We start from the raw sequence: 18420 nt of genomic DNA, 5'->3' as shown, positions 1-18420 counted from the left end.
AGGATAAAAGATAATTTGAGTCAGCCTCAGTGACACTTCAGTCCCATTTGGTTATGTGGTGAAGGGGGAACTGGATAAGTCATGCCTTTTCCCAGTCATATATTCTAGGCCTATACATCCCTAAAAGAGTAACTTGATTTTGTCATAGAAATCCCAATATTTTTTTTTTTTAGGTAAAGAGAATGTAATGCCATGCACATAAATACAGGCTACTTAGACCACATGGTGTATATTATATATTTAATGATATGTCACATATAATGTATGTAATGAAGTACCTATCAATATATTATAGATTCACTCTATTATATCTATATCTTCATCATGTACATTTTTCGCCCCCAGCCCCCCCACTTCATGGAAACTGCTAGTTCCTCTGCATCTGAGAGTAACTTCGCAGTGCATCATAAAATGTACTAATGTAGGTGCATGTTTTATCTAAGTAATGGCAGCCAAGCTCATTAAAACAACCACGATAATCACTCTATCAGTAGTAGCCATTAGAATTTAGTGTACGATGCTAACTAACTGTGCTTGTTATTAGAACAGATGGTTTGAGAGGAAGTTATGTGCGCATGCGCAGTGCGCCTGCACAGAGCTGAAGCGCAGGCAGCGCTATGAGAGACAGGGAGAGAAAAACACCCCTTATCTGTAGAGAAAGGCTCAAAAGTTCACTCGTTTCGCACAAAATTCTTTCTACGACTCACTCAGGTCACATATCGTACCGTGTTTCTATGTCTGTGATGCGGAGTGTCTAAGAGGTTTGTAAAATTATTTTTTTCTTATGTTTAACCACCGCTCTGCGCACTGACACAAAGACAGATGCTTACTCGATCTACACCATTATGTGCGGTTTTGGGACAAACAAATCAGATACGTGCGGGGTTTTGTAGAATGATCTTTCTTGGTTTCGGCCTTAAAGCAACATTGTTGGCTGGGCTTTGTTATGGTTCTGTCTCTTGTTTGGGCCGTGCATGAAATGTAGGCCAAACGAGACGAGCCGTGGTCGGCTAACTTGGTTTCCTTGACTCTTTTTCTCTTCGTTTTCCGCATCAGTTGCACAGCGAGCGGATATAACAGAAAGACGTCAAGTGTTCGGCGCTCATATGTATGTACAAACTTGTTTGAACGCGGTAAGAAACGCGGTTATCGATTTATAACTAAAACTTGGGGCGGATGGGGCTGAATTTGTAGCGCATTTAGCGATGTCCGATTCGCGAACGAACGATTCGTTATTTAGAGTCGAATCTTTGATTTGGTTAACAAAACCTGTTTGAAAGATTCGTTCACGATTCACAACCGTTCCGAGCGGTTCTCAACAACTCATTCGTAATAATCATATTAAAGGGATAGTTCACCCAGAAATGAAAATTCTGTCATTTACTCACCCTCGTGTTGTGCCAAACCCATACGACTTTCGTTCATCTTCGTAACAAAAAGCGAAGATATTTTTAATGAAATCTGAGCACTATCTGTCCGTCCATTGACGGCTACTCAACTACCACTTTGACGCTTACAAAAAACCCAAAAACAAAGCTCATAAAGGAATTGTAAAATCCATAAGAACTGAGTGGTTTATAAACATTTATCAGTGCACACAAAAGATCTGGTAAACAGAAGCTCAAGCATGTTCGCTTGACATGCTAGAACAAATGAGGTTCATTCTCGTGTCACACAGCACGTTTGAGATTCTGCAAGAGGTTTGGTTGAGTTTCTGTTTCTGTTCGCTAATCAATATTTATATGTGAATAAAAAGCCTAAATTCAATCTTTTCATCATATAAAGCGATAATGTCTCTTAAGACAATTTGGACTAAACTGCTCAGTTCATATGGATAAGTTTTAAGATCTCTATATCAACTTTTTGAAGCAACAAATTCAAAGTGGTAGTTGCGTAGACTGTTAATGGAGGGACATAAATCACTCTGATTTCATAAAAAATATGTCCATTTGTGTTCCAAAGATGAACGTAAGTCTTACAGGTTTGGAACGACATGAGGGTGAGTAATTAATGACAGAATTTTCATTTTTGACTAACCCTTAAACAATCGAGAACCGACTCTTTTGAACTTGCCGATTTCCAGGGATTTAGATTGACAACTCAACGACTTTATTAAATCTAGAAACATCTCTTTAAGATAGCCTGTTCATTGTTGTTATATTATTTTATATACACTTTTAAATAAAGTAAATTTTATATAGCATACTTCTAGAAAAAAAAAAGTAAAATAAAGCTTCTAAATCGAGCCTTTCTCGCTAACGATGTCTAGAGCGGTAGCTGAAGGCTGGTACAACAATGATAATCCTGAGTACATTTTTTAGATAATTTTCTTCGGCTAATAAACACAAGTTGTTCCTGTTTGTTTGAAGTTTTTAGGTTTCAAAATCTATCAGCAGTTATATTAGTGTAAAAAAACAACAATTTCTTTCAGTATGATATGTGCATCTCATTGGACTGCCATTATGTCTGTTGTCATTTTTTCAGTCATCCATTGTTGACCATAAGGGCAGTGCAATGTTTTAAAAAAAGTACTTTTCAGAAAGGGTACTATATGGTTATCCGGACCACACCTACACCTACACCACGTGTGGTCCGGATAAATGATTTACGTGTGGTCACGTGTGGTCCGGATAACCGTATAGTACCTCAGAAAGTTCTTTCCTCAACTTTATTTTCTGTATATGTCTTTAATTTCATGTTTTCTTCATCTGTTTTACAATTGGCTTGTGTGTGTTCCTGTTCTCTGCATCAATTATCAAACATCATAATGCCCTTTGCATTTATTGCTGCATTTTATGGGGTTTGCGCGTTTCACTTGTTGACAAAACGTTCCCAAACACAACTCGTTTTTTTTATTTAGTTCTAGATCGTCTCGTTCACCCGACTCAAATCTGCCCGTATCAGAGTTATGATGTCAATAGTCTGTGAGCTGCAAAGCAATTGGGACCGAACTTGATGCAGTGCCAGTGTAGATGTGGTGTTAAAATCCAGTTATTCCTGCCAGGGTTCATTGAGTCTTTGCTGAGAGTGGCATCCCACTGAACCGCCCTCATCTGCCAAGCTTTCTGCTCTGGAAGGCTCGCAAAACTCCCACAAGTGAGATTCAGCATTCTTACTGAGGTGAGTGTGCGGTTGATTGTGATTTGTAGATGAGTCAGTGAAGACTTGATTGTAGAGAATGGTGAATTCTGATTTGTCATGTACAGCTGGCATGTTGATGGGTTTCATCCAATAGTTAGCCTAAGCTCAGTTGACAACATTTGTAACATAATGCTGATTACCACAGTAAATAATCTATAAATAACTATATTTATAGATTATGTATCATAACTACTTCCAATGGAAGTAAACAGAGCCTGGAAATAAATGATAAAATGCATAGTGTTTATAGCCCTCAAGATATTATAGGCCTACATACTAGTGATACTGTTGCTTACTGACCTTGTTTGTGTACTAGTTATATCCAAATTAGTTGTTTTGTCATGATGATGTAAGGCCAGCCATAATCTGTTCACCATGACTGGTGAAGAAAAACAGCCAGAAATATGTCCATCTTTATTGACACCTGTTCATATTCTGGCAACATTCACAAATTTTACTTAGGGGACTAAAAACTAGCAGACTAGTCCCACCGCCAATAAATGTATGTACATGTATACAAAGAATACATGTTTTTATAGAAGAATTAAAAGTTTTAACAAAAATATTAGCTTTTACATTTTGGTTTAACCCTCAGGATGCAGGCATTGCTTGCATTTCTTTCTCTATCTGCGATTTTTGCAAACTAATGGACAAGTTGGGTTCTGTTTGAATCAACATTATGCAACGATTGATTTTTTTTTCGATTGATTTTGTACTGAGTATTCTGGAAGTACTGTGTGTCCTTTTGTTTTTCATTTCAAGTTAAATGCTATACAATTTAGCTGATTCTCATGACATGGATGCATGTGAAGTTAATTCTGTGTCTGTGTGTTTAGGATGGCTTTTTTAGAGGCTGAGGTCAGTATGCACTGCTAGTCATTGTTTCCAATCACTCAGACGGCTGTGTCTCTGAGCTTGAGCCCAGGGATGACATGGAAACACAACCTGCTGATCTCTGAACACAAGGTATTATTTGACTATACATTCTCAATGACTTAAACATAAAATTCAGCTTTGCATCACTGTAATTAATTATGTTTTAAAATAGAGCGTAGTTATTTTAAATTGTAATAATACTTAATAACTTGTTGATCAAATAACTGCAGCCTTGGTGAGCATAAGAGACAAAAAAAAATAAAAATAAAATACAGACGGCAAACTTTTGATGACAAGTAGTGACTTTTCTAAGTCTAAGTTTTTCTTGTCAAATGATAAAATGGTCAAAAAACCCAATAGACTTGCATTGTTTGAGAGACACGAACCACATATCCAAGATCCCTCTAGCAACCACCTCAAAAAACTAGAAATCACAAATCAACCAAATCGCTTTGGATAAAAGCATCTGCTAAATTTATAATTGTAAATGTGGTGGGGAGGTTTTTTTTATTGGCAAGCATCTTTTTATGAAAATGCAAAAATCTAGTTTCTCAATAGAATACAAAGTAAATTATGATTGAATGCTTTTTATTTTAGCAAGCACTATATATAAACTTTGACCTAATAGTGTACCTCAGTTGTGATTTATTTATAGACATTTGAGAGAGCTGTCTTGTGATTGTAACCAGTTCTCGTATTGGGAACTCATATCGACTCATTGACTTGTTTTGACTACAGTTGTGCAGTTTTGTCTTGATTTTGTGTGTAGGCCGAGCAGTGAGCTAAATAAGGGGCGTGGAAGGGTGAAAGCTGGCCATGTCACGGGTTCCCACCCCCCCTCCCCCAGGGGAAATGACCTCTGGACCTGTGGCGGAGAGCTGGTGTTATACACAGGTGAGAGAGACTGAGCGAATGGAAAGTGAACCGTTTTGAGTTGAGAACGCAACTCCTAAATGTCCCTTTGTGTTTTTTATTTTTATCGACAGGTAAAAGTCGTGAAGTTTTCTTACATGTGGACGATTAACAACTTCAGCTTCTGTCGGGAGGAGATGGGAGAAGTTGTGAGGAGCTCGACCTTCTCCTCAGGCCCTAACGATAAGATGAAATGGTATGTTTCATTGTGTTCTGAATGTTGTCGACAGCTCTCAAGTGGCCTCTTAATTCTTCTCTCTTTCCAAATATCATTGTCTGAAACCACTGTGGCCTGTTTTGATTTAGTTTGGGTTTACTCTGAGCCGGCTGGGACAAATTTTGGGATTGCAAAAGATTTATTTTGTCACCGACAGTTGATTAATTGCTTTTATGATGAATCCTAGTCTACGATGACTGCTTCTATGTCCCTCTACCTTCCTTTACACAACAACGTGCTAAAAACTGAAACGTTTTTCATTTTTGCGTACAGACGACAACGTCGTCAAAACAATCTCCATTCAAACGGATCCTCGAAAACGATTAAAAACGCTGTATTCTGCTGCCAGGCCAGTATTTGGCAGTGTCACTTTGTAAAGAAAAACGATGTGCTTATAGACTGAACACGTAATGCGCATGCACATGACGCCCCCGTTTTGAACAAATTTGCGTTTTTGTAGTTTACACGGAGACAGTAACGGTATCGCTTTCAAAAACTTGAAACCCATTTTCAAGAGTCCCAAAATGCTGTTGTTTTGTAAATGAACGGCCAAAATGCCGTTTTTTCAGTTTTTTTAAAGCTGTCGTGTAAACGGCTCCTTGGTTACCAAATTACAGAATTATGTATAGGTGGTTGTTCAGATTCAGAAGCAATGTTGTCCATGCTGTTGAATTGGTTTTTACATATATACAAAAAAATTAACACACTTTTTCAATTTCTTTCTGTAGGTGTTTGCGAGTGAACCCAAAGGGTCTTGATGATGAGAGTAAAGATTATCTCTCTCTGTACTTATTGCTTGTCAGTTGCCCAAAAAGTGAAGTGAGAGCAAAGTTCAAGTTTTCTTTACTGAACGCCAAAAGAGAAGAAACTAAAGCCATGGGTAAGAGTTTTCTGGATGCTCAGAGGATTGAATTTGGTTATGTGGAGTAACTAAATTGTTTTCTCCTCACACTTCAGAAAGCCAAAGAGCCTACCGCTTCGTCCAGGGAAAGGACTGGGGCTTCAAGAAGTTCATCAGGAGAGATTTCTTGCTGGATGAAGCTAACGGACTTCTTCCTGATGACAAGCTCACTCTGTTCTGTGAGGTAAAGTAACATGTACCGTTTCATGTATACTAAATGCTTTGGTGTAATAATGTCCTTGCTTCAAGCCAATGACTCATTTGTTTAGGTGAGTGTGGTCCAGGACTCTGTAAACATCTCTGGCCAGTCAAACACAAACATGCTGAAGGTTCCGGAGTGTCAGCTTTCCGATGACCTGGGTAACCTGTGGGAAGGCTCTAGGTTCACAGACTGCAGCTTGTTCGTAGGAGGGCAAGAGTTCAAAGCGCACAAATCCATACTGGCAGGTGAGCTTAGTCATCCAAACACAGCATTGACAGACGCTTGGGGTAGACCCAGATTTTGCCTTGCTAAAAAGACTAGCTGCACAGACAATAGAGAATGTTCAGTGAAATGATAGAGGCACATGCTGAATTTGGCAGTACTTAACCCACATATGATTCACTTAAAACTGATGATTCATGTTTCCTTTGACAGCGAGGTCGCCAGTATTCAATGCCATGTTTGAACACAAAATGGAGGAGAGTAAAAAAGTAAGTAAAAAGATGCTCACTACCTGTCAAAAATTTGGATGCACATAATCTCTATTCTTTAGAATTACTATTTTACCACATTTTATAATAATAGTAGTCAAACTATTGTACATATTGTTCTATTGTACAATAATAGTACATCACTATTACATACTGATTTATACAGTTGTTATACAGTTGTAATCAAAATTATTCAACCCCCATTGCAAATCAGGTTTATTGGCAACATTTACACACTTTCAGCTGTTTGCATTGAACAAATCAAACAAAAGTAATTGAAATAGCTCAAGACAACAAATATTTCAAATGGTTTCCCCAAATTCAATTGAGTATGCAACTTTTAATGACTTCTGCAGTCTCAAAATTAATCATCCCCCTGAAAAGAATCACTCACAGCACAAATCTGTAAAACAGGTGTTGTCTCAAGCACACCTGATCAAGGGCTTCATTAGTTGCACCAGGTGTGCTTGAGCTAGAACAAATGAAATATCTGAACTGGCTAGGTTTGTTGATTGTCTCGTTTGACTGCATGTTAGAAGTATGGCTAAGACAAAAGATGTTCAGAGAAGATATCCAGGGTTCCTAAGATATGTGGAAAATTTATTTGTTTTGTGTAATTTCCAGGTCTGAAAACGTATATAAAAAAGATATCAGAGTATGGAAAATTATTTGTTTTTCCAGACTATTGGCCCCTATTCAGTTTTCTACAATTAAGAATACAAAAAATAAAATAAAAACTTAACATGTTCTTCAATGTTTAATATATGTTTAAATATGGTCTGAAACATCATTTGGAAGGAGGTCTGGAAATTTGAGTCTGGAAAAGTATGGAATTTTGAAATGGAAAATGTGTGGGAACCCTTGATATCAAGTTCAAAGTTAAAGAAACAGTGGTTACGCCACCTGGACGGGGCAGGTTAGGGTTAACTTTGCATCCTCTGGCACTGGAAACCTGCAGCGTTTGGAAGGCAAGATGGATTCATTTAAGTATCAGGAAATCGTAGGAGAAAACGTCATGCCATCCGTGAGGAAGCTGAAGCTTGGGCATCATTGGACGTTCCAACAAGACAAGTTGGAGAAGGCAGTTTAAGTCATTAAAAGTTGTATTTTCAGTTTAATTTGGGGAAACCACTTGAAATATTTGTTGTGTTGAGCTATTTCAATTACTTTTGTTTAAAGTACAAAAGTTTAAAGTTTGGGTTAAATAATTTGATAACAACTGTATATAATATTTAATAGAATTTTAAACTTATTTTAGATAAAAAAATGTGTTTAACATATTTAAATAAATAAAGACTATGTATATAAAAAAGAATAATTTATTGCATGTGTAGATTCTTTGTAATTCTAAACCAGATTTTTTGTTCATTAGTAAATTAAGTAAAATAGTCTTTAGTAAATTAGTAATTTAGTTCATTTTTTTTTTCAACCCTATTGCAGAACCGTGTGGACATCAGTGATGTGGAACCGGATGTATTTAGGGAAATGATGGTATTTATTTACACTGGTAAAGCTCCTAACCTGGAGAAAATGGCCGACAACCTGTTAGCTGCTGCAGACAAGGTAAGGTGCTTTCGGCTCTGGAGGACAGGCACTTTTGTTTTGTGTTCATGCTATCTGCTACCTGCTCTCTGTTTCTCTTTCTCTTTAGTATGCTTTGGAAAGATTAAAGGTATTATGTGAGGAGGCTCTCTGTAACAGTCTGTCTGTAGAGAATGTAGCCGACATCCTCATTCTGGCTGACCTGCACAGCGCAGAGCAGCTGAAAGCACAAGCCATAGACTTCATTAATAGGCAAGTACAAACACTCCGTTCATAATCATTTAATCGTTAAAAAATCCTTTGTACACTTTACTATTCATGTTTACTGAACACTTAAACTTTACTGTATTTACTTATCAAATATTTGCACATTTAACGGTCCTAAAATGATGCATGATGGGAGAATTTAGAGCGGAAATGCAATACTTTTAAAAATAATCCTCATCAATGTTAAAGGGTTTAAAAAAGTGTGATGGCCGGTAGACTATCTAAAATGGACCAAAATATTTAACACTTTAAATATATGAAATAAAATTAATGAGGATAAAAAGAAAAATATTATTATTATTATTATATTCCTTCAAAAACTTTTTTGGGCTTATTATTAATATTTATATTTTCCTTCAAAGAAGCCTTCAGAGAAATCATACATTTCATTCTGTGGTCCCAATTTCACTTTGAATAAATGACTGATTAAAAGCAAAGCTGACAGCTAGGCCTACATCAACTGCAATTATTTCTATGACAGTAAATCACCTGCTAAATCCTTTTTTTTTTCTTTTTTCTAATGGTGACAGCCGTAGCTGCAGTGCATTCTGGGAGCTCTGTGTGAATTCTGCTCTGTGCTTTTTCTTTAGATGCAGTGTTCTTAGACAGCTGGGCTGTAAAGATGGGAAGAACTGGAATAGCAAGTATGTGTGCCAACACGTTACCATCTCCCAGAGTCCTTTGCAAATAAAAAGCACCCAACACATCTGTATATAGCAGGATTTGCACTTTAATGTGGTTAAGATACCTGTAAAAACCAAATGATTCACAACCTTTTTCTTGAGTTACCTTGCACAAAAACGCATGACAGCTCTTATTGTATTGCACTTTTGAAAGGAGTAATCTGGGTTCAGTGATATCGAAGCGCTGTCAACAGCATCTGTGGCATACTTTTTTTTTTATTACCATACAAAATACCCACAGGAATAACTTTGGTAACCCATAACCAGAAGTTCAACCACTTGTAACAGTAATCTCACCACTCAGACAACATTACAGCTTAAATAATAAAAACTAAAGCAGTAAGCCATAGGGAGCTAGTCTATTACAGTGAATTCAGCATTTCCCCCACAAAAAATATTTTAATGAAAAACATTTAATGTTTTATTTTCAGGTATGCATTTATTTATTTGACGCAACTGTTCGCAAGATTGGTGTCAGTAAGATTTATGTTTTCAGTTAAGATTTATGTTTTTGAAAAAAGTCTCTCATCATTTCTTTTGGAAAAAAATTAAAATACATTAAAACAATTTTAAAATAACTTTTGTATTTTAATGTTTTAAAATATAATTTATTCCTGTGATGCAGATCTGAATTTCAAGCATCATTACTCCAGTCTTCAGTGTCACACAATCCTTTAGAAATAATTTTAATATGCTGATAAAAAAAAAAAATAAAAAAAACTGTTTTAAACTGTTGTACTGATTAATTTCAGGACAAAAATTCTGGATTCTTTGAATAGAAAGTTAAAGGAACAAAATGAAATCTTCTGTCTTTGCCGTCACTTTTTATTAATTTAATGCATCCTTTGCAAAAAAAAAACAACCTTTTAATGTCCTTAAAAAAAAAAAATGACCTCAAACTTTATATGAAGTAAATATACATATTGTTTTTAATGTATTTATATTCTTCTGATCATTTTGCACCATTACTGTACTGTAGATGTGCGCATGCCACAGATGCTGTGGATAGAGCTTAACTTGTTTTGAACCCAGAACATTCCTTTTAATTAGCATGATTTCACTGAATTAATAAAAATCCCAGATTATTTTGACTCATTTCATCAGTGTATGATGAATGTTTTTGTTTTTGCTCTTTTGCAGTCATGCTGCAGACATAATGGAGACTGCGGGTTGGAAAGCGATGATTCAGTCCCACCCTCATTTAGTGGCCGAGGCGTTCCGCGCTCTCGCATCAGCCCAGTGCACCCCTTTTGGTCTGCCAAGGAAACGGCTAAAACAGTCCTGACCTTTGCCCTCAGACTGCTTAGAACAAAACGCATGAAGAGGCGGAACTACCCCACCGAGCCCTACTTCCCTCCTCCTTTTTGCCCCCCCTCTTCACTCGCCCGTCACCCTTACCAGAGACACGATGGAGGAGCTAGTTCAAACCGCAGTGCTCAAGAAGAAAATGGACTTCGCCATGTTGTTCACTTTGGGCGTCATTTGAGAAATGGCCTTAAAGGATCCGCCCCTCCACTCCTTTGTGTCTCTATGTGTAGCTACGTGCCTGCTGCGACTGATCCCAGACCTGTCTGAATTGCACTAGCTCCCACATAATGCAGTAGTTTTAACATGGTGGTGTTTAGGACCTTGTATGTTACATGTTCATGATGGGGGGAGGGTTGCGTTAGCCCTTCTTATGAACTCGTGGTCTGACGTTTCAAAAAACCAAGTATACACTCACTAAACGCATACCCATGCACACGCATCAAGTGCAAAGATCGTCTCCACTGACACTTTTTAAGTGATGATGTTTCCTATATTGCTGGCAGAATGTCGCATTGTATGTTTATCATCATTAAAATTGGCGTAAGTATTAACTGAGGTCGTGCTGTAGAATACTTGGTGAAATGTGATGCAATTCACATTATGAGTATTACATGAAAACGGCTAAAGATGTCGATATTTTGCACCAACCTAAACTATTGGTAAATATGAAAATTTGTTTACCGTGCTGTTTACAGAAATTGTTTTCCCTTTTTCGCACAGTTAGTTCTGACTTTAGTTGAAGTTTTTTTCCCATGGTTTAACGTACTCTATGGATCAGGAGAGTTCTTTGTGTTGGAAAAAGTGTATTGTGGTTCAAATTAACTTTGATTTATTGCTTTGGAAATAAAATGGAGAAAAAATAGATCCAATGTGGGTTTTTTTTTTTTACAAAGCACAGGTTTTAAAGTCAACATTAATTCTAAATTGAGCTAATTTCTCAATTCATGTCCATGGTCTTATTTTCCTGTCCTGTTCCTTATTCATATTCTTTTACCAACCGGTCAGGTAGAGATCAGTTTTCATTACCGATAATAAAACAATTCCAAATAACAAAAGAATCATGTTGACTTTAAAATTTTAATTGTGCTTTTTAATAATTCATTTTTAATACATTGTTCAGCCAAATGTTGAGGTTTTTTTTGTTTTGTTTTTTGGTGATTGAATTAATCTGCCCTGCATGAAAAACTTGTGAATGTGAAAAACGTTTTCAAATATATCACTCTGATAACTTTAGATATTCTTCACTCTTTAATTTATATATACTTTTAATTTTATTTGCATGTTTTTTTGTTTTTTTTTGGTTCTTTTAACCAGTCAATCACATGATGCTATTGAAATTAATTTGTTAACCATGTAAAACCTCAGGCCCCTCTTTTAATTTTTTTTTTGTCCATTAGAATTGAAAGAGTCGAATGAGATATAATGCAAATGGAGGACTAAGCTGTAAAACGTCAGATGATCATATTGAAAAAATGATCAATTATTTTAGGAGTTTGTCCGTATTGTAGTATTTGTAAAATAATTATAGATTAGAGTAAATCAGTAACTTTGAAACCCACCTATCAAACACAGTAGAGATGTATTTTCTTTAGCATGTTGTAAACAGTCCATATTCTCTTTGGTCTGTGGCTTCAAAAGTCATTTGAATGAACTCTTCCCTTCTTTTAGTCTTTAAACATCTGGAGACAACTTAAGCTGAGATCAAAGCCAGCGTGCCTCAAATCCTGAAAGGCCCTGTTCATCAGGCCACGCGATTACAAAAACTCACACTGACATTGCGTATATATTTTTTTCAGATCTGAGTCTGCATATATACATGATCAGACCTTTGCAAATTAAAACTTTTTTCTGCTGATGTGAAAGTCATCTTTTTTTTTTCAAATGGCAGAATTTAAAGACATTACACTGTCGGAAGTGGCTGTTCCGTACTGAGATTCTCCTCTGGTAGCACAGGAGGGATGGCTAAGGCTTTTAAAAAGATTTTGTAGAAAATGTAGTACAGATTTGACTTCCAATGCTTTGTTTGACAACCACAATTTTTCTTTGTTCACAGCATCTGTGCAAGGATTTCTGTCCAACCGAATATCTGCCGACAGTCTTGGGGGTTCATCAGGTTCAGAAATTGAACATGCGCACAAAAAAAAACGTGCGTACGCCTCTCTTATAGATGTGAAATTTATAGTTCGCAAATGATCTTGAAATTGTGCGCAGCTGAATTGTTTCAGATCCTAATTAATGTCATTAACATAAAAATACGAGGACCAGTCAACGTCCAAATCATTTACTTGAGAATGGCGAGCAGTAAAATTTGCGTTAGATTTCCAAATACCTGCAGTGATTGGACTCTGCCACAAGGAAAAGTGCGTATGTCTGCTTAGACCCAGACGTGACGCTAAGCACTTTTCCACGATAGAGACCGTTTTTATAAATATGAACATTGCCTTGGATTTTTGCGTACACTCACTTTAAGTTCCAATCTGTTCGTACGCACGTTTTATAAATGAGGCCCTTGGAGTCAATAAGGAAAATACACAAGGGAGAGTTTCTGGAAACTCAAATCTCGTCTTTTCTTTAATAATGAAACAAAATACAAAAGAACTGAGGATACAGTGGAACACATGGCTTCAACATTAATCTTAGTTATTGACTCTCTGTGAGCACAAAAACATGTTGGCATGAAAAGGAGGGCATCACAAATGGCAACACAAGATGTTTTATATTTTTTGTTTTGTTCTTGAATCCCAGCTTGTGGTGATTGGGACATTTTTGTATCTTTTAAAACTTCACACTTATGACGTCACAACAGTCACTGATAAAGGGTTAGGGGTCACTGTGGAAACCGTAGATGTGCTGGTCTTGTCCAAGCTTAAGTGTAAAGCACACAAATCAGCCTTCAGGAAATCAGGTCTTAAGCCTGGGTTAAGCTTGGGTTAGTTCACCCAAAAAAGAAAATTCTGTCATAATTTAAGCTAATTTTGTTCTTAACCTGTTTGACTGACTTTCTTCTGTGGAACAGAAAAATAAATTGTGAAAATGATAAACAATTTCTGTTTTGGGTGAACTATTCCTGTCATCAAGGACAAGTCAGGTGGAATAGAAAGAGTGGTTCCTCGTCTGACCTTGCTTCCATTTATCCGGTTCTTTGTGGAACAGGGCAAGGAAACTACAGGTTAGAGAGGCTGTAATACTTATATGACACCTCAGTTACCTCAAATCTAGGCTGTGCTATCCAACAGAGGTATAGGGAGTGTCACTGTGGTAGTTGTAGTCTGGGCAGACCTTCTGTACTAGCTTGTAGTCTGCACTGAAGAAGTCAATGTAGATGCAGATGACCTTGAAGGGCTTGGAGCAAAGCCAGGAAACATGGCTTTGGGTCTGCTCCTGGAGGCATACCCTGTTCGGGAAGTCGCTGCAAACAGACGTCCTCTTGCTGCGGTCCGTCTTCTCGTATTCCACTCGACAATTGAAGGCCTTATTGTCTTTAGGTACCTCTATGGTTTCCTGTTGAGTGATCTCAAAATCGACAGCCTTGGAGGGCGGGACCAGACTGACGGACACATTACCCAGGCCGGTGGAATTGTGGCGGAAATATACGCTGAAGGTTCCGTTGCCGTGGTCAACAATCTTCCCAGTAATGAGAAGGTTGAGCTTGACCGTTTTGATGTTTGAATGGAAGTCGCCCCAACCAAACATTTTCTTAAACTTGCCTGTTTTCACATAGGGACGACGTTTGGCCCTCGAGAGGGTTCCTTCGGTATCAGTGTGGTTGGATAACCAAGCCCAAAGATCCAGTGCCCCAGGGTCCGGAGCAGCTTCACGGCTCTGGCTGTTAGATTGGGATGTGTGGGAGAAAAGCCGCAGGGATTTGAGAATCCCTGAACGAGAGCCGTAAGAAGAGACACTTGCCTCCTTATCACTCTCTCCCCAACCCAGAGGACTGAGCTCCGTGCCACATGTCACCTTCAAAGACAAAACCAGGAAGAGGACTGTTAACCATAACGGTTGTAGATATGTATATTGAGAAAAAATAAAGATTCCAATTCAAACCAGTGGTTTATCTTAATGTATATATGAAATGACATTCACAACCCACTCTATTTCCATAAGGTGACCTATTTCTGTGGGTCTTTATCCATTGAGAATGAATTGGCATTTCAGGCACCATTTGGGATTTCTTAGTTTGCTAGTGGAACCCTTTGGAGAACTGCTAGGAAACCTTTTGAAGGTGCTTCCAATATCCTAGTGTGTACTCAAAGGAATTTTCCCTTATGATGGGGTTGCTGGAGGAACCAATTGTAGTGTTTAGAGTTCTTATGGGAACTGGTTTCCATTTTGAAGATTCCTAAAGGAAACTGCCCTTTTCGAAAGGGTGACTTGAGGTTCTCCAGAGGGTTCTGCCAGTGTATCAATCTGAGGAACCCCAAATAATGCCTCATGCATCTTTACACGAAAAGTGATCATTTCATACCACACTATAAAAAAGAAAATATACTTAAGTGACCATTATGTCAAACCAGGAAAATGCTCTAGGAAATCTGGTGGAGGATTGGGGATCAAAAAAGCTTTTTAGGGTACTTCAAATATCCAGACCAGAAATGTGTATTAAGAACGAAATTTGGATTTCAAGTTGCATGTAAGCAAAAAAAAATAAAAATAATTCTATTTAGATTCAGTGAACATTAGGTTATTAAGATTTTAAGAGTTCCTAAAATACCATAAACTGATGTGCATGTCCACATTCACACCTCGGATGCAAAACTATACATGAATATCTAGTATAACATGAATAAAATTACAGCTAGTACGTAAAGATGCATCAGTACATAAAGAATGAGAAACTGAAAGCTGCATCTGCCTTGTTTAAATGATGCAAACAGGATGTAACATCTTCAGAGAATGAAACTGTTCACTGCAATGTGAGTTTACTACTGACATAATAAACTCCCTCACACACCCAGCTAAACTGGTTCTTAAAAAACAACCATGACTCCTGCTAGCTCTTTTAGTCTATAGTTTCATATTAGTAATACAGCCAATCAGTGTGTTTACTTTTTTCGTATTGAAGGTACGGTTAAATATGAATGAACAGAAAACTGCACAGAAAAGACCAAAGGAGGAAGATCAGGTAAATCTCCTTCTCTCTATCTCTCTATCTTTCAGCAAAGCTCAAAAGACTCTCTCACACATACTTTCAAAAGCATAATTTGATAGAATGAAAGTGTATATATGTCCCAAAAGGCTGTTTATCTCCCCAAGTATATATTCAGCTTTCTCCAGCATTTCTCTTTCATGTTCAGAGATAAAGAACCAAAGCGGGAAGATATTTAGGAGACACAGATAATCTGTTCTATACACCTCAAAATTCAAACCCATGATGGTGAATGAGAAATACCTTCTGTGCATTAAAAATTCTCTTTTTGTCTACTTCAATAGAGTGCAAATTCATGATCAACAAAAAAACGACTGACATTCGCTGCCGAAAAGGAAAGACGAGATGGAAAGTGTTTAAAAAAATGAACTGGTTAATTTATCATAAATCTTTGTGGAAAGAAAGACCTCATTTACAATAAAAAAAAATAATTTGGAATTAGAGATTAGACTTGTACTTAGTAATAGTAAATACATTTTATTACAGTTCAAAGATGAAAAATAAATAAAGAGAAATAAACGTGATAAAATCTGGCTTAGTGATGGCAATGAAAGAGAAGTCTCTTGAGAGAGGACTTAAGGCTAAGCCATCACACAGGTTGTCATTTCTTCTTAAACTGGCTTAAACCGGTTTCTAAATTAAACTCTGAATAGGCTTTGTGAAGTCAATTCATTTGCATTCAAATTAATCTTTGAAAAAAAAACAAAAAAAACATTTACACACACACATTTTGTTCTCCTTTGAGAAATAAAATAAAACGAATGGATAAAGGGCCCTGCGGAAACTGGATTATTTGAAGTTTTATACAGGAAATTAGACAAACAGCCACAGCATATTCTAAAGGCATATTTGGATTATCCAAACTGTTTGACTCTTTCCAATAAAACCATACAATAATAAAAAATAAAAATAAATTTATTTATTTTTAAATTCATACCTACCTGTTTTCTCAAAACAAAACAAAAATATTTCAAAAACATAGCTCAACAACTGACAGTTATAGAGATAAAAGTTGCAGTGATAATAATAATGATAATAATACACAATGTCTTTTTCCACCTCTCACCAGTAGACCCTGAGAGAATAAAAAGGTTCATTGACTTTGGCAAAACAAATTCTGCAAATCTTTGCTTTAATTAAAATAATTGAAATAAAACTCATACCATGTGTAAGCAGAGCATAAGCAGGGCAGAGTAACACTGGCACATCTTCATGTATTTTATGAGTCCAGATCTGGGTTAATAAAGATCAGATCCACTCGTGGCAGGGTCTCGAGTCAGTATGCCTAAAAACACAACAAAAAACATCATGCTTAAAGATATGAGGAAATTTGTGTTGAGAACAAACAACAGATAACAAGAAATGGTCAAAGTTTACACTACATCACGTAACGGTGTAGTTATTTTAGCATGTCATTAAGACATAACAGGTTAAAATGAATATGAATGCATAAAAGAAAGCACACATTATAACCGGTCAAGTTTACTGGTTGAAGTATAACCATTTTAATCGCCTTATAACTTTTTTGCAGATCTCGTGGTGTGAAAAATAAACTCACAATGTAGTCTCTCAAATAAAATGAGGTCATAAAACATGTTTAATAGAATTACAATGTTTAAATTAGATTTAAATGATGACACCGCAGGAAATAACTACTGAGCAATATTAATGAACAAGCAGTTATTTTGAGAAGATGGTTGTGGTTATTCTTATTGCAATTTTATTACATGAAATAGGTGCAAAGAAAAATAAAGTGTTAGCAAATAATATTCAATATTATTCATGTTTTAGTATAACTCACCCTTCTACTGTAGAGTTGGACCCATACATCTCTGTGCGGTGAGCATCCTTACAGTGTCGATCACAGATTGCATAAAGAGAGGATGAAAGACAAGCATCGCTCCTCGACAGTCCAAACTCAAAGTGACCCGCAATAAAAACTTTTTTTGCATTTGATTAAAACAATATAATCTTCTTCTTTACTCGGCGTGGCTTATGTCCAGCAGCTTTAAATCCTCTTAGCTCTGCTCATCTGGCTGCATGCCTTTCCTCTGCAACACTCACATATCCTAACACGATTATGTGTGGATGTGATTGTCCATCCAAAAGGAAAACAAATAATAAAACTGCTCTCTAAGCAGTCCCCTGGGTAAAAGTCCGGGTTTGCTGCATTCTTGCCCGCTCGCTCTTCCTAAACTGCTGTTGTGTGATGGATCAGTGCGCTTTTGGGTTGTGACAGTGGAGTCACTGAGCCCAACCCCTCAACATCAGCACCAATAACGGCACACATCATAGTTGCAAGCTTTTTTATGTGTGTAAACCCATTTAAAACCACTAAGTGTAAAGTCAGTGTTAAGAAGTACTTTGTTGGTTCATAAAACAGCAGAAGACTTGCCTTGTGGGCAGAGATTATATTGTTGTGATAAAAGTGCTACTCAGAAGCATTTCGGCTCATTTTTCGTCATGGCACTGCAAAAAAAAAGATTATATTAAGATTTTTATATATATATATATATATATATATATATAGGGGAGACTGGGGTAGTTTAAATTTCAGTGAATATTTCTCAGGGTGGCTTTAGTTTTGATAATCAGTTTCCGTATAGACAAATACCTGATAGTCTTCTTGGTAATAAAAAGCTATTAAACATTTAACCCAGAATAAAAATGGACGTACGTTTACCTTACTCCACATAGTGTGCTACTGGATCATGTCGTCACACTATATAGG

At 36.8% G+C, this 18420-nt stretch overlaps 2 protein-coding genes across 4 annotated transcripts; one reads left to right on the top strand and one right to left on the bottom strand.

Moving 5' to 3' along the window:
• Positions 1–576: 576 nt before the first annotated feature.
• Positions 577–11404, top strand: spoplb (speckle type BTB/POZ protein like b). 2 transcript variants are annotated; one of them, XM_082155493.1, is made up of 13 exons: positions 577–761; positions 3005–3120; positions 3978–4107; positions 4787–4911; positions 5004–5125; positions 5875–6026; positions 6104–6231; positions 6317–6494; positions 6685–6740; positions 8181–8303; positions 8392–8534; positions 9140–9193; positions 10373–11404. In XM_082155493.1, exons 4-13 carry the CDS (start codon positions 4834–4836, stop codon positions 10515–10517), a joined length of 1179 nt encoding a protein of 392 aa, XP_082011619.1. In that variant the 5' UTR covers positions 577–761; positions 3005–3120; positions 3978–4107; positions 4787–4833; the 3' UTR covers positions 10518–11404. The 2 variants fall into 2 exon arrangements, with proteins under 2 accessions (XP_082011619.1, XP_082011620.1); XM_082155494.1 differs by having other exon boundaries at positions 4764–4911.
• nxph2b (neurexophilin 2b) lies at positions 11272–18323 on the bottom strand. Of its 2 annotated transcripts, XM_082155503.1 has the most exons (3): positions 17491–18323; positions 16853–16974; positions 11272–14500 (listed from the first exon to the last, which is right to left on the bottom strand). In XM_082155503.1, the coding sequence occupies exons 2-3, from the start codon at positions 16901–16903 to the stop codon at positions 13766–13768; spliced, it is 786 nt and encodes a 261-aa protein (XP_082011629.1). In that variant the 5' UTR covers positions 16904–16974; positions 17491–18323; the 3' UTR covers positions 11272–13765. The 2 variants fall into 2 exon arrangements, with proteins under 2 accessions (XP_082011629.1, XP_082011628.1); XM_082155502.1 differs by having other exon boundaries at positions 16853–18323.
• Positions 18324–18420: the final 97 nt, after the last annotated feature.

Source organism: Leuciscus leuciscus, assembly GCF_965113295.1.
Source record: "Leuciscus leuciscus genome assembly, chromosome: 23".
Classification (NCBI taxonomy): Eukaryota; Metazoa; Chordata; class Actinopteri; order Cypriniformes; family Leuciscidae; genus Leuciscus; species Leuciscus leuciscus.
This window is presented reverse-complemented; position numbering and strand designations above follow the sequence as displayed.